Source organism: Chaetodon auriga, chromosome 20, assembly GCF_051107435.1.
Source record: "Chaetodon auriga isolate fChaAug3 chromosome 20, fChaAug3.hap1, whole genome shotgun sequence".
Classification (NCBI taxonomy): Eukaryota; Metazoa; Chordata; class Actinopteri; order Chaetodontiformes; family Chaetodontidae; genus Chaetodon; species Chaetodon auriga.
Window position 1 is genome coordinate 11,125,448 of NC_135093.1, and position 14,832 is coordinate 11,140,279.

At 43.3% G+C, this 14,832-nt stretch overlaps 2 protein-coding genes across 2 annotated transcripts; both read right to left on the minus strand.

The window, feature by feature from the left end:
- Nucleotides 1-130: 130 nt before the first annotated feature.
- eif3c (eukaryotic translation initiation factor 3, subunit C) lies at nucleotides 131-8,471 on the minus strand. The gene is made up of 23 exons (XM_076759222.1): nucleotides 8,343-8,471; nucleotides 7,431-7,548; nucleotides 7,279-7,344; nucleotides 6,996-7,185; nucleotides 6,696-6,821; nucleotides 6,503-6,554; nucleotides 6,065-6,189; nucleotides 5,801-5,931; nucleotides 5,561-5,711; nucleotides 5,102-5,205; nucleotides 4,684-4,825; nucleotides 4,420-4,545; nucleotides 4,088-4,181; nucleotides 3,751-3,938; nucleotides 3,354-3,578; nucleotides 3,083-3,274; nucleotides 2,541-2,712; nucleotides 2,290-2,449; nucleotides 2,079-2,144; nucleotides 1,772-1,859; nucleotides 1,502-1,667; nucleotides 1,268-1,309; nucleotides 131-600 (listed from the first exon to the last, which is right to left on the minus strand). The coding sequence occupies exons 2-23, from the start codon at nucleotides 7,526-7,528 to the stop codon at nucleotides 497-499; spliced, it is 2,808 nt and encodes a 935-aa protein (XP_076615337.1). The 5' UTR covers nucleotides 7,529-7,548; nucleotides 8,343-8,471; the 3' UTR covers nucleotides 131-496.
- Nucleotides 8,472-8,768: 297 nt separating this feature from the next.
- On the minus strand, nucleotides 8,769-12,958 carry LOC143338659 (uncharacterized). The gene is made up of 8 exons (XM_076759224.1): nucleotides 11,404-12,958; nucleotides 11,186-11,231; nucleotides 10,938-11,081; nucleotides 10,561-10,650; nucleotides 10,240-10,365; nucleotides 10,003-10,125; nucleotides 9,381-9,452; nucleotides 8,769-9,187 (listed from the first exon to the last, which is right to left on the minus strand). Exons 1-8 carry the CDS (start codon nucleotides 12,904-12,906, stop codon nucleotides 9,150-9,152), a joined length of 2,142 nt encoding a protein of 713 aa, XP_076615339.1. The 5' UTR covers nucleotides 12,907-12,958; the 3' UTR covers nucleotides 8,769-9,149.
- Between the last annotated feature and the right edge of the window lie 1,874 nt (nucleotides 12,959-14,832).

Consider the following 14,832-nt stretch of genomic DNA (forward strand, 5'->3'; position numbering starts at 1 on the left):
ATGGATCTGAAGCTCAGTGTGGAGGACGGTGGTTTATGTCATCTATGTTGTTTCATGGTTTGGTTTTATCTTCTTTGTACTGATTAAAAAAAAAATCAAAATAAAACTGCCACAAAGAGTATTCAAAACACGCTGTTAATTATTGTTTATTTAATAAGTATACATTAACAATACTCGACATGTCTGTCGCCCAACTGTACTGCCGCAAGCCAGCCACACTGCAGTGCCTTTATGATACAAATTCCCATCAGCAATAAAAACCTGAAAACTCTTCTGCTCATCCAAAGTTGGCAGTACTGAGATACCACACTATGCAGTTGCAGTGAGAAGGGCTGCGATAATTTTCAGCTGACTCAGGATCAGCGAAAAGCAGTTTTGAGTCAAATGAAGGAGAAAGCAAACAGTCAAGTGCCGACCGCAGAGAGCTACGTTGTTGTTGTTGTTGTGGAATGAAAACTAGTTCAGGTGGCGAAACCGAAATCCAGGCGATCCAAGCTCAGTAGTTGCTTTGGTTCTGATTTCTGTAGCCGCCGCGCTGGTAGCCTCCCTGGTAGCCGCCCTGGTAGCCACCCTGTTTCTGCTGGTAACCGCCTTTCTGATCTGTGAACACGCAAAAGAGAAAAACATGATTCATCATCAGCATTTATCTCAGATAACAGAGAGCAAATCATCTTACCTGATATTCCTTCAGTGGTTTACACACAATTATAAAAAGCAGCCTTAAATGCTGCTTGTTGGTTGGATGGTCTAAGAGCTGTGGAAACCCCCTCCCACCCACCCCTTTCCAAAATTGAGGATTGGAGTGTCTCTTTCCCAAAATCCGGCATTCACACTCACTTCATGGGGCTCTGGCCACCTATACAGAGGTGAATGTCACTGAAAACATGCGGCATTATTCCCATATTGAAACAATTTCACATGCCCCCCTCTGTACGGCAGCCATCTTTTCTCTCCTCCTTCCACTGTAGCCGTTGTTCAGAATAATTATAAATACACTTCTGATTTCCGACAGTTGTATAACACAACGTACAAACGAGTTCTGTTTGAGAGAAACGCAACCTTTCTCCTTAACGTAACATTTTAATGAGTGATGAGTTAGTCACTGATTAAGTGCACAGAAACTCAGTCAGCAACTAAGTTAAAAGCAGCAATGAATAAACAGCCTCTGCAGAGGATCAGGGGCGTGTTGGCTTGGGAAGGTCACCATGTGGTCTGAATGTTTTTTTGCTTCGTATCCAAAGTGCAACTTCAGTCGGGCTTAACATACCTCTCTGGTAGGACTGCTTCTGCTGGTAGCCACCTTTCTGATCTGTAATGCACAGAACAACATGTTATTATTGTTTCTAAAAATGCACTATTCAACCTTTAACAGAAAGACTGATGCTAGGGGGATTTTTACCAGATATAGCACTCAGAGCCAAGTGCTTTAATGTGTATCTGAACAACATGCAAACACATATGGTATATAAAACATACCTTGAAGCATGTCGTTTAGACTTACCTCTGTTGAAGTAGCCTCCATAGACGCCCTGTTTTAGATCGAAGACGCGCTCGTTATTCTCCACCAAGCTGCCCAGTTTCTCAGCCAGTTGCAGGGCCATGTTCTGCAGGGAGGTGGGCTCTGTGCGGTGCATCACCACGGTCTGTGTGGGCTGGTCGAGTGATGCCTGTTGGGAAGCAGGGACACGGGTGAAAACAAAATTTACATGTAAGGATGCAGCAAAAAACCCATTTGGCGCATCACGTTGCATCCACACTGATTAAAACTTACCATGAGCTCCTCGTTGATGATCATTTTGCTGATGATGCTGTGAACTGTGGGTATCTCCAACTCAAACATCTCAGACAGTGTCTCCATGCTGGAGGACAGACACAACAAATGTGAAACAACAGCACTGTCTCACATTGAGATAAAATGGGGTTTAGGCTTTGCTTGATCTGATGTGGTTTGCATTAAGCAGAGTAACATCTGATTAGAGCTATTTGTAGTCTAAGTAGATACACACTGGTATACACAAACCAGTACTTCAGTAGTAACTGATGCTAGTACTGCTAAAATTGTTACATCTCGCGCTTACCTGATGGAGTCGTACACACTGCTGTATGTGAACAGATAAGTCCTCAGTGACTCCTCTTGGATCTTCCTGTAAAAACGAAACAGTCAGGAAATTTAAAAAATGAAATAACGCAGGACGGCAGAGTGATTTGATATTTGTAAATTATAACTGGTAAGACTGAATGATGAACATTTGAGAATAAATTAACTGGATCATGACGGTGGATGCTTACCTGACCAGCATCTCACGCACTCGCTGTGTCTCAGGAAACAGGTCCCAAACCTTGCTGTTCATCTTCTCATTGATGATGAATGAGTGGCAGGTGCGCCAGTCTCCCATCTTCATGGCCTTGCTGGCTGCCACCACGTGCTCCCTCATGCTCTCAGGGGGCCCTGGAGGACAAACAGAGAGCGACAGTTATTCACTCTGGCTTCTCTATGGATTAAACATCTTGGGGTAAAGAGTTGTCGACATGCTGTGTACCGAGCAGTGGCTGTCTCTCTCCCACCCTCAGCTGGTGGTGGAACTGCTTGCTAATCATTCTGCGGCGGGCGTCAAACTCGTGTGCAGCCATGTAGGGGATTTCCAGCAGCATGGCTGACACCAGGTACACACACTCCAGCAGCTCCAGGTTGATGTGCATATGGAATGGCACCTGCAAGGGAGGTCAAAGTGATGTCATGGTAATCTCATCAGGCTCTGTACCACCTGATATCAAGTTGTTCTTTACCTGTTCTTTAAGTATTCCCAAAGTTTGGAAGCTGAGCTAAATGCTAATGTTAGCATGTTAACATTCTATATTAAGCAGGTATGTTTACCATATTCATAATCACAGCTATGCCTGTTTTGTCGCGCTAATATCTGGTAATTAGAACAAAAGAGAGAGAGGAGCACGACCAACATGGTTCTCGGAGAGGTGCTCTGTCACATCAAATTGCTTCTCATGTATTCAGCAAAGCTAGACTACATCCAGCAGGCGTAAACTAACATGCTCTACATGGGTCTACTGCTTATGTAGGACTTACCTGTCTTCTCTTTTCAATCTTCTCCTGCTCGGCGTTCCTCTCCTGCATGTTCCTCATGAGCAAACCCTGACCCAGGAGCTCCTTGGCACGGCCAGAGGACTGGATATCCAAAAGGGCATTGTGGGCATCTTTAATCATGCCCTGCCTGAAGGCGCAAATGCCAAGTTGGACCATGGTTCTGTTGTACAGGATCTAGATGACAGAAAATATATTAGTATTCATTTAGGGTTCAGTGCTGTTCCTTTGTATAGCTTTGCGCCTGCCTGCCAACCTGCACGGGAGGGTCAGCGTGCTGGATGTTGTCCTGCAGGTGGCTCATCAGCATCAGGTCGCGGGCCTGGTACCAGCGTGAGTGCAGAGCGTGGTGATAGATGTGGCAGAGGATGGCGCATGTGCGGATACGGTCGGTGCGATCCTTGGCGTAGATGAACTTGCACAGACGGTCCATGATCACAGCGCTGTCCTCTCCCTCGCTCTCCTCCTGGTCCTGCTCGGACTACACGGCAGACAGAAACACGACTCAGCACATTGCATTTTAATAAATTCATGGCAACACACTCACATTGAAGATTTGTCGATGTCAGAGAAACTCTCACACTCCTCTCTTTCTTGCTAATTAAGTCTCTCTCTCTCTCTCTCAGGCTGTATCACTCCTGTGCTTTTCTCACCTTGGACTCTCCCTGGAGGCCCAGGCTGCGCCGGTGGGCCTTGTAGTCAAACTTGTAGTAGGTGTGCATGATTCTACGCAGGTAGATGCGGCAAATCTCCTCAGTGCTGCCCTTGGACTCCATGTAGTTGAGCAGCCGGTCAACGATGCCACAAACTCGGCCCTCATCTTTCAGGTTGTCAACATATTCTGGAGGAAGAGTGGAGAAGATGAGCTACCACAGAGAGCTGGAAATGATGCAACACACTTCAGGGATTCTTGCAAAAACATCATTTTCCAATACTCAGCCATTTATTTTCACATCTAAAATGATCACTGACAATTAAAATAATTCTCACCTTGCGAGTGGGGATCAGTGTTCTGCATGATTTTGGTAAACTCTTCATCCATCCTCTCTACCAGCGTTAAGATGCACCCACGAACCCTCAGTGGCTGACAAACAAACACAATAATGCAATAAACACATATTCTTATTGCAATGCTACCCTCTTTCTGGGCCCAGAATTATTATGCAGTTTGTGCAGAAGGTAAACCGTTTCCATGTAAGATGGAGACACACAAATGATGAATGCAGAGCACAGCTGATACAAATACAGACACAAACGGCCACAGCTGCAGGGATTCAGCGTGGGGATGGTGTAGCCATCAACCAGGAAAGAAGATGGGATACCTGGTCTGTGTTGCCCAGATTCTCACTGTCCTCTGCAATGTTCTCCCCAATGAAGATGTTGTTGTGTTCAAAGAGGATGTCGAGCAGCTCGTCGATGCAGTCCAGGCACTTCTTCCACATCTCGGGCTAAAGACAAATAAGTCAGAATAATTCAATCTGACTAGAGTCCAGAATTTTCAGTTAAAAAATTTTGTTGCATTTAAGCAAATATTTTTAACACCAGGTAATACAAATTGTAACTTTTAGAAAAACTGCGGCTCCTACCTTCATGAAGGCTGCCAAGTTGGGGTTGTAGTCATACAGGGAGGCGATGATGTTGAACTTAATCTTGACCAGGACTCCTTGGCCCAGGTTATTCTCATTAGCGATGGCTGCCAGAGCGTGGAACAGCTCAATCTGGGCAGCCCTGTCAGAGGGAGAAAAAAGGAAGGAGAGAGAGTTAGATGAGAGAAAGAAACAATAGAACTTGGTTGTTCTTGACTGGAAGAGCAACAAGAAAAAAGAACAGATACTCGAGGGTATACAAGGTGTCCCTACTTAACAGTTGCATCAGCACCGGCATAAAACATGGCACCTGTTACTGGTGTAAATATTACTTATTGGTGCTTTTTTTTTTTTAATTACAAATATGTGCAGCCATATTTTCTAATAAGTGAGGTTTTGGTGTTTGATGTGGGGTTACCTGTCAGTGCCCTTTTTGCCTCTTGCTTGCAGGATCTCGTTCAGCTTCTTCACCACCACTGGTATGTTGATCTCTGTGCCTTTGGCAAACATCTTTGGCTTTTCCTAATAGATCAAATATTTCACATGACAACATAAATAAAATGAATTTGCTGATTCATAACATGTGTGTGTTTTTTGAGATAAGCTGTTCTTTACAAGCTTGTTGATTTTTTTTTTTTTTTTGTCACCAAAACAAGCGTCTTGGATGATTTACAATGATGCTCATTACCTTAATGGAACATTTCTACACTGTCAGGAAACAAAAAAAAACAACAACTATTTCCTGTGCTCTGAGTGATACTGTGGTAAAATACATTATCTGGCATTATGGCAAAGATGAATATGAGTGATTGTACCATCTTTTGTTTTATCATGTTGCATCGAATCTAAAAAGGCCTTAATCAAAACATCTTCTTACCTTGACCAAAGGGGCGCCTCCTTTCACCTTCTCCCAGCCTCCCTCAACCTCCTCTCCTCCCTCCTCCTCAGCCTCCTCCTCTAGCCGTTCCTTCTTCTTGGGCTTCTTCTTCTTCCCAAGCTTCTTTTCGCCTTTCTCTGTCTCCTGGGTCCTGATGGCAAAAAACCGAGTGTACGGTGGTGTTTTAAAATTCACACATATTTTCTATGGCAACCAAAAAATGCGGAGAAGGACACTCACTTCTTGAGGAAGACCACGGCCAAGGAAGCGCTCTTCCCCTCCCCTTCATCAGAGCTCTCACTGCCACTGTCTACGGTGTCTGAGCCCCAGTCTTCATCATCATCATCGTCATCACTAGAAGAGGACTCATCCTGTCAGAGGGAGAAAAACACCTGCACATTAGCTCAGGTGCAACCTCACACAGCAGTTCGTGAGCACGGGATTAGGTCTTTTACACTAGGTTGCCTGTAGCTGCACAGCCTTCTAAGCATGTTGGCATCTTACCCCGGATCCCTTGGCAGATTTGAGGAACTTGCTGGCCTCTGAGGAAGCCTCAGGCTTTTTCTTTAAGAAGGACTTGGCTGACACTCCCTCATCTCCTGCCTCTCCGTCGCTGTCAGAAGACGAGCCTTACAGAACAAAAAATAGAACGGATTTTACAGAAGTCACTTGTATTTGTTCAATGTAATCATTATGTCTTAAGCAATAATAAGCTACTTTTTTTTTTAACAAATATCACTGAAAAGCGGGTAGGGTGATGTACTTGTATGACTAATGTTTGCAGTTTATGCAATGATGTGCATATGCATCACCAAAAGGCATCGCAGCACACTTGACCCATCTGCTCTGATGTTAGATTGAACACTGTGCAGCTTGTTTATGTTCTTGTACATTTTACAGCGTTCGTGTGATTTAACTAACATGCATGAAACAGCAACATACCAGAATCCCCTGGCTCCTTCTCCTCCTCTTCATCTGCAGACTCCTGTGGGTTCTAACAGTGACAGAAAACATCGAGGGTTTAGTTTAACCTTTGTTTATCCTGAATTTAGAAGTGTAGTTAATACATTATAACCAGGCAAGTTTCTATATGTCTTGAAGAACAGGTTCGATGCGAGAAAGTTTCCCAATTTACCTCCTTGTATGCAGCTATTTCCGTTTCGTAATCTCTGTTGTACTTGCGGATCTTCTGACGTAGCGTGCTGAGGGCTTTTGCGTTGTTTTTGTTCATCTTCTTCTTGCCTTCTTTGTCCTCCCAAAGCTGGGGAAAAAACAAAGTTATAACTATATCTATTGAACTGGAAAAGTGGGGTATGTCAATCTGCATTAACAAAGGTTAATATACTTCATTTGCTGCAGACAAAGCATGCAAACACATTTGTTAAATTACAAAGCTGGTAATTATAGAATCGTGTTTTAACTCTGGGCTACTGACCTGGTTCAGGTAGTCCTCCAGGTCGGCCAGCAGACGGATGTAGAAAGGTGGAACACCCTCTTTGTCCACTATGTTTTTGCTTTTGAGGAAGGCTCGACATAACTGCTCAAACTCCTCCAGACATTTGGCCATGTCACGAATCTTCATAGCATTGCGGATAGTCTTGATGAGGTTGGTCAACTCTTCAAACCTGAGATTGAAGAATGAATGATGAATACATTCAAAACAAAACAGTTTTTAAGACACGCTGCTAAAAAATTAAAGTAAAAAAAGCCACACCAACCTTTTGTCTTTGGCACTGCGCACCACTCTCTTAGTGTCCTCCTCATCGTCACTAAGAAGCAACGACCTGTGAAAACAGTAGACACGTGTGACATCACGCTAAAAAGTGGAATTTCAGTCCTGATGATAGGATTTATTGTAAATGGCACTGACTGCTTGAAAGTTGTCCCGGGTGCTTTAGGGGTGATCTCATCAGCGGATGAGGACTCCTCTGACTCGCTGTCAGACCCGGTGGCAAAGAAACGAGACATTACTGAAGGAAGATGTCAACCTGCAAAGACAGAATTACACATGTGAGGAATGATACTGAGGAGATTACATCATCTGTTTATATCTGTGCTTTATGAAACGTGAACATTTAATGCTGTAGAGCAACAGCTTTACTTCCTACTGTTCATGGATTAAGATTGTCGCGTATGTAAATCACCCCAGTCGGTTTGTTGGTAATATGATACGTATAGCGGGGCGCAAACTATTTAACGTTGTAATCAAGATAGCTATTATTATCAGTCAAGCTAACGTTAGCTAACACCTACTCTGTTACTATGCAACAACCAGTTGCCTCAATATGTGACGGCAGCGCACCCTTTGTATATTTTGAAAGCAAACGCAAATATTGTTTAGAGGTTAATATACCTAAGCATTTGATATGCTTTCGGTGAATGGTACTGTATTCCATAAGACGTCGACGGGGTTGCGTACGGACGCTGGTACAGTTAGCATCCTGCGTCTGTGCGAGCTATGCAACGACAACCTTCACACTGCTGATGCTATCTAGCTTTGACAGATAGATTACAAGTAGCCAACAAAAACTAAACACCAAACTGGAGCTGACACAGTATATTTTTACAAAATCCACATAATGTTAACACACACCGTAACGTTTCACTTAGCAAGCTAACTCTAATTTATATTTAATAATACAACGCGAATACTAACGTGGCGCGAGGTTGTTGCTAAGCTAACGCTAGCAGCAGGCCTCCCCGCATGTGTAGCCGGTAAGTACAATTCACTAAAACGAAGATTAACCACTCATAGTTTCATCAAATATTGAGCCAGACTCACCTACGTCCTTGTGAAAGTTATACTGTCGTGTGTCTGTCTGCTTTCAACAGTTATTAAATCCAGTTTTGCTGTGGAGCGGCCACAAAAAAAGGCGTGCAACAGCCTTGCCGGGTACTTGCGCCAGGAAAGGAAGTGACGTTTAGATCAACAAAGCATGTGTTGTGTCGGGTTATGTCGCCACCCAGCGGCTCTAAAGTTCACTAGACGTAAAAACACTCACGTTATGGGGGCCACGATTACGACGGACGTAACACAGACGATAATAAAAGATTAATCACAATGCATTCTTTCAATTATTCACAGAATATTTATTTTAAATATCCCAGATATATGCATACACTAACAAAGTTCATTTGCAAATGACTGCAATGTTTTTATTCACGTTCTACACAGCGTCCCAACTTTTGGGATTGGGTTGTACACTGGCAGTGGAAGAAGTACTGTTTAAGCTTTTATCATGTCCTCTCCATAAATGTCCTTCTTAGGTTACCAATTAAAACATTTGAAGATACGTGTGGTTCAATTTATAATTGGCATGTAGTTCAGGGTGTGAGGTTTGTGAGCATATTATAACGCAGCAGACTTCAATAATATAACATACATTCAAAGCATACAGTATATTGTGTTAAACAGCTGGTTTAAATGAGTAAAGCTGTGTTAAATGTTAACATATTTATTAGTAAAACACATTTATTTAATTCAAAATTATTTACAGTGTGAAACTGTGACTGCAGACATTTATGAATGACAGCAGCTATTCTTTATGCACACTAGTATTATACTTGAACAAGTAGATTGGAATGAATGTCAGCAGTCTTCCTCTGGATTACTGTACTTCAGCAGCTCTGGAAAAAAGGAAAATTCCATTAATAACACAAACAATTATACATTTACACAACCCAACATCCGGAACATATTACTCAATATAATAACCCAGCTATAACATGGTCTGACACCATTCCAGAACATTGCAGCATGTTGTTTTCTAAATCATTTGCTATAAATTCATGGAGATTCAACCACATGAACGAGCCGTACCTTCTTTCAGTCTCCTTATTTCCTCCGATTTCATTTCAAGTTGCTGTTCAAGGACGGCACATTTGGCACAACCTGCAATACAGTTTGAATCATTGCATTTCTGAGGAGAAGGTCTCAGCCAAATCTTTTATCTTCCACTTTTTATTTTCAGTGCATTAGACCAGTGAGGGTGACAACCTGATTTATAACTTTCTTATAGAACTGCTTCCTCCAGCCAACGGGACGTGGCCATGGAAGTGTTATTGCAAGTTTATTATCCAGACACCCCTTTGCCCTGTCCCAGTGTCGCAGTTCATTCACTGGGGCACAGTTTGACTTATTACTGAACATATAAGCTTGGGTCAGGTCTTTGCACAGCCATTGTGCCATCATGATCATTATGATTCATATGTCAACAAGAAAGATGTCTGATATATATGTATAATGTAAAGATGGACACATCACTGCAAGATCTTAATAGGCAGAAGGTCAGTCTGTACATGGAGCCTATTAGAGGATATAAAAAATATATCACTGGAGTTGTCAGGGATGTACCTCACATTAGAGGTTTGATTAAATTAGTTCCATAAGACCTCCAGTGGCCTCAGCAGTCCATTTTGGCATCTCAGCACTCCCAACTTACCGTGGATTGGGGGTTTAGACAGCAGAGATCTATGGCTGGATACAGGCTGCTTCAGGGCTTTGGCTCGGCTTACAGCATTGCACGATGCTAATGTTTCAGCAGTACTGGCTGGCACTGCAGCATCTGAAAGCGTGTGAAAAATAGCAGGTACCAGAGCAGGTAAGTAACTCAACAAAAGACCAGCTTACTCAATGCAAAAGACCATAAAACCTGCAGTAGGACAAAATCCCAACCTACCATCTCTTTGGGTTTTAGCTGGCAAAGTTCTCTGATTGGTTGTGGGCTGTTTCAGGTTTTTAGTTCTGTTTGCAGCAACAGAAGAAGATTTGGGGGCTTCTGCACTACCAGAGGGTAAGGGTGCATCTGAAAGGATGAGATGAGTGTGAGAAAAGTATGTTAGAAATATTTAGTGAGCTCAGAAAAGTCCAGTTTTTGAACATCATCACAGTAACTGTTGTTTGTTAGCTTTTGTGCAAATACTAACCATGTCAGTCTTAAAAATGCAACACAAAAAAAGCTGCATGATGACAGTGTTCCTTTGCAGCGCTCAGTATTTACCCATTTTCTTCTTCTTTGCTACTGGTAAAGCTTCACCTCCGGTTAACGGGTGCTTGGCTGCTTGCAAAATCTTTGAGGCATGGTTAGAAGCTGTGTATAAAGAGAGAGAAAAAAACCATTACATTCTAATTAATGATGATGCATGTCACACAAGACTGTAAAACTGCTGATTCATTGACAATACTTGGCACTCTTTAACTGCAATATTACCTGTTTATTGTTGGGGCTCAGAAATACAACTGCATAGGAATACTATATGTACATATGTATGTAGATCAAGACTCAATTTAAACTATTTATGGTCAAATTTAGGCACATTTTTGTCATATTTGCAGAACAAACAGTCAAAATATACAGTCTGACCACTCAATGAGTACCTGTCGGTCCACGGAGCTGGTCAGTCCTCGAAGAAGCTGGTACGTTGCTTCTTGCTGATGGTGGCCTGAGACCTAGTGCAGCTCTCTGGATGCCTGACGGTATGCCACCCAACCGGGGTTTGCCAGGACTGGGCTGCTTGGATCCTAATGTGAGAGTGAAGAGAGAGTGTGGATAGTGTGCATACATATCCCATTCAGAGGCCATTATACTGCACATGGCTAAAATAATAATAATACACACAGCATACCTGTTAGTGTAGCACGGGAGTTGGAGGAGGTTGATATTCCTGTGTTCTTAAATACACAAGAACAGAGTCAACAAGTCATCAATACATGCAGTCAAAACTCATAAAAAAGTGGATTTAACAGAAAAAACTGACATATGTATTTGATTTATTCCATTAGAGAGAAGATGCTGTCAATAGTTTTTGTACAGTCAGTGGATTACAGACATTAAAAATCCTACCTTTTGAGGTGCATCAGAAGCAGCAGTATTTCTCAAAGCTTCAGACTGGGTCTTCTGTCTCATCATGGCTTGGGTTCTCTGCCTGGTCATTGGCAGGCCTGACATCAGTGGCTCAGCCCTTCCTGAAAGTGTGGAGGCCAGCTTGCACTTCAGCAACTTGGATGCAGCTTTCAAGGGAGGCAAAAGGGATACAGCAGCGGGCTGAGTCAAGAGTGTTTTTCGATCACAGATGATGTTCGATGGTACGTTCAATGGCACGTCTGATGGTGCCTGACCGCCCGGCTTACTGGGACCATCCCCATACAGTTTTTTCTGTGCCCCCATGGCTTTGCTCTCGTCTTGTGCAGTGTGGATGTTACTTATTTTGTTAGTCATTGGTGTTGAGGTTACCAAACAGTCAGCCCTTAGATCTAGGGTATCATCCAAATTTAATGTGTTTGCTTTGTTATCCTCCGCATCCATGCTTTGATGGCCCAAAGTGTCGGAAAGACCATCTCTCATAGGCAGACCCGATTGTAAATGATCCTTAGTCTCATGGTGACCAGCTTCAGATGCTACGTCCACAGTTGGGTTAGCTTCAAATGTGCTCTCAGGTGTGCTCTCAGGTGTGTCAGCCATCTTGGCCTCAGGGTCTGTAACAGATGTTGTGCCATTATGTTTTGACTGCTCAGGAGGGTGGACATCAGAATTATTGTGTTTGGGGCTACTCGTTGCATTACAGACCTCAGGAGGAGAGGGCTTGTCCAGAGTGTTGTGATGACTGTCACTTGAGCTCGTTTCTGACAAGGTTATTGTCCCATTCTGTTCAGAAGATTTAGTTTCGAAAGTGACGTTCTGCAGGCAAACCGTCGCAACAGCTTCTGCTAAAATGGTATTGCCAGTGGATTTTTTCCTATCAAAAGTGCTGTTCAAAGACCTGGCTCGTTTTGGGCTTGGTTGTGGCACCTTGCTGGTCAACTCATTGTCATGGCTGATAAGCAGCTCCTCACTGTTAGCTTCCACAGTATCAGAGGTCACTCCAGGTTCACCAGGAAGTTCGAGGGTGACATTCTTGGAACTAGTGTTGCACTGCACATCAGAAGTAGAGAACTGTGTCGCAGCAACCTGAACAGACATGTCAGTGGAGGAACTTATGTCGTGGGTAACATTAGCAGGGTGGGTACCATGTGTGCCTTCAGCTGATGTTTGAATCTTTGCCATATTTTGTCCACTGGTCTCCAATGGAGGCTGACTGTCCTCCATAACACTGTCCTCTGAAATATCGCGAGTTGCTTCCAAGGAAGCTTTTGTTGTGTTTACACTGACACACTTAACAGACTGCTCACTAAAGGAGCCTATGGTGCGAGTGGCACTGCCGTCAAGAGTACTCGACATATCGTCACTTTGATTGACGTTCAGTGTGCCCTGCTCTGCCACAACTTGTCCACTGAGCTCTGAGGAAGGCATGTTGTTTTGCAAACTATTTACCGGTGAATTATCCTGCGTGACATCCAAGGAGGGCATTTCCCCTCCTGGTGAAAACTCTGAATCATGTGTAACATCAAGGAGAGTAATTTCTGGGAAGTATCTGTCATCCAGCCAGCGCAGAGGAGCATCTATGTTCTCAGGGATGTCAACCATCTTGGTATCAGAGTATTTACTCTGTGTTGTCCCATTGTGTTTGGACAGCTCAGGAGGGCGGACTTCAGAATGGTTTTCTTTAACATTAAAGACCTTGGGAGGAGAAGGCTTGTCCATCGTATTCTCATAACTGTCACTTGAGCTTGTTTGTGACATCATTACTGTACCATCCTGTTTTTGAAGAGAATCCCTATCACAAGTGACATCCTGCACCTCATACGATCCACCTGTCTTACCAGCTGAACCACTCATAACGAGGGACGTTTCAGTGGTGTTCTTAGAGACCAAACAAGCCTGATCTGTCACCTCATGTTCTGTTTTGGGACTGCTAACATCAGATTGAATAAGACCCAGTGTCTTATTCTGAGGGCTGTGTATTTGAGCAGTGGTTTTCAAATTGGTGGAAGCACTCACCTGGGAGTGCTGGAGAGTGGTATATGTGCTCGCAGACTGAGCTGTTACAGGCGTAGAAGGCACACTGTCAGGAAAAGCTGAATCATTTTTAGTCATATGCACTGTGGAGTCACAGGTAACATCGAGGAGAGTCATTTCTGGCAAGTATTCATCATGCAGCCAGTGCACGGATGCATTAGTGTCACCTAATGATCGTCCAGAAAGGCTACTGGAGAAATCTGAGCTGGGATGTTGGCTGGAACCCCCAGTTGATTTTTGACAATTTGCTGTGGTCTTGCCAAAGGAAAAACAGGGAACAGTCAGATGAGGATTGTTTCCATGTTTTGAAGGTTCTGGCGATGGGCATTTATTTCCAATGTCTAAGTTTTTCAAAATTGGTGTAAGAGCAGACTGGAGACCAGAGAGCCGTGACTTTGCCTTGACTGCGCCACTGCTGCTTGTTGGAGCCGGGGTTGAAAAGGTGCACGTGTCAGAGAGAGGCTCATTTTCTCCGCTTGGCTGTATGGAGGAATATTCTACCACATCTCCTACTTGGACCTTGAGCTTTGAAGTCTCAGCTGCCACACTGGCTCTGGGTGGAATATTTTCCAGGCATTCATCAGCCTCATAATCTTCCTGAATACATGAGGTTTGCACTGTTGTCTCATTGGCCATGCCGCACGAGTTCTCTTTTTCTTTCAAAGGAGGAAAACTTTGTTTTTTTTGAGACACGGCACACGGGTCAGACTTCTTGACAGATGTCTTTTCAGATGACTCCTCAGGCTCTCTGTGCCAGCACCCTGTGGATGAAACAATTCAATTAATGTCAAACATGTTTGCTTTTAAATTACAAGGTCCTGTAAAGTTGCCTTGGGTCAAGATGCCATAATTATTGCCATCTCTGGGATCAAAACGGTTTTACCACTGGATTATGTTAGTGACGTCTGAAGCATAAACTAACATTACTTTTAAAGCACATTTAAGTACAGTCTAATAAAATAGCAAGTGGGTACATAGACACAAATCAAAACGCCAACAATTAACGTTATTTTTTAATCATAAAATAAAGCCAACTGATTTCCACTGCCATCAACTTCTGTCATGTATTTAGTACCGACAGTACATGATGATCACAATAGGACGTTGCATACTGGGGCTGTTCGGCTAATGAAAATCACTACCTTCAGTTTAGTTCGGCGCTACGCATGCAGTTAACGTTCGCTAATATATATATATATATATATATACATTTACAGCTTACAGCGGCGACGTATTTATAGTCTACAGTCCGTTAGTGATGTTATGCTCGAAGCGTGAGACATTCCCGACACGAGCTAAGCTAACGTTAGCTTGGTAACGTCAGTTGACAGAACGTAAACTTTGACTTGTTAACTTTGACTTACCTATGTCAACAGA

Excerpts from the sequence above, each read along its gene's own strand:
- eif3c (XM_076759222.1), bottom strand. The coding sequence starts at position 7,528 with ATGTCTCGTTTCTTTGCCACCGGGTCTGACAGCGAGTCAGAGGAGTCC. Across the intron at positions 7,186-7,278 it reads CGCAGTGCCAAAGACAAAAG|GTTTGAAGAGTTGACCAACC; the intron begins GTTGGTGTGGCT and ends CTTCAATCTCAG. Across the intron at positions 4,826-5,101 it reads GGCAAAAAGGGCACTGACAG|GGCTGCCCAGATTGAGCTGT; the intron begins GTAACCCCACAT and ends TCCCTCTGACAG.
- LOC143338659 (XM_076759224.1), bottom strand. The coding sequence starts at position 12,906 with ATGCCCTCCTTGGATGTCACGCAGGATAATTCACCGGTAAATAGTTTG. Across the intron at positions 11,232-11,403 it reads CTTCTGATGCACCTCAAAAG|AACACAGGAATATCAACCTC; the intron begins GTAGGATTTTTA and ends TGTGTATTTAAG. Across the intron at positions 11,082-11,185 it reads CTCCCGTGCTACACTAACAG|GATCCAAGCAGCCCAGTCCT; the intron begins GTATGCTGTGTG and ends CTCTCACATTAG.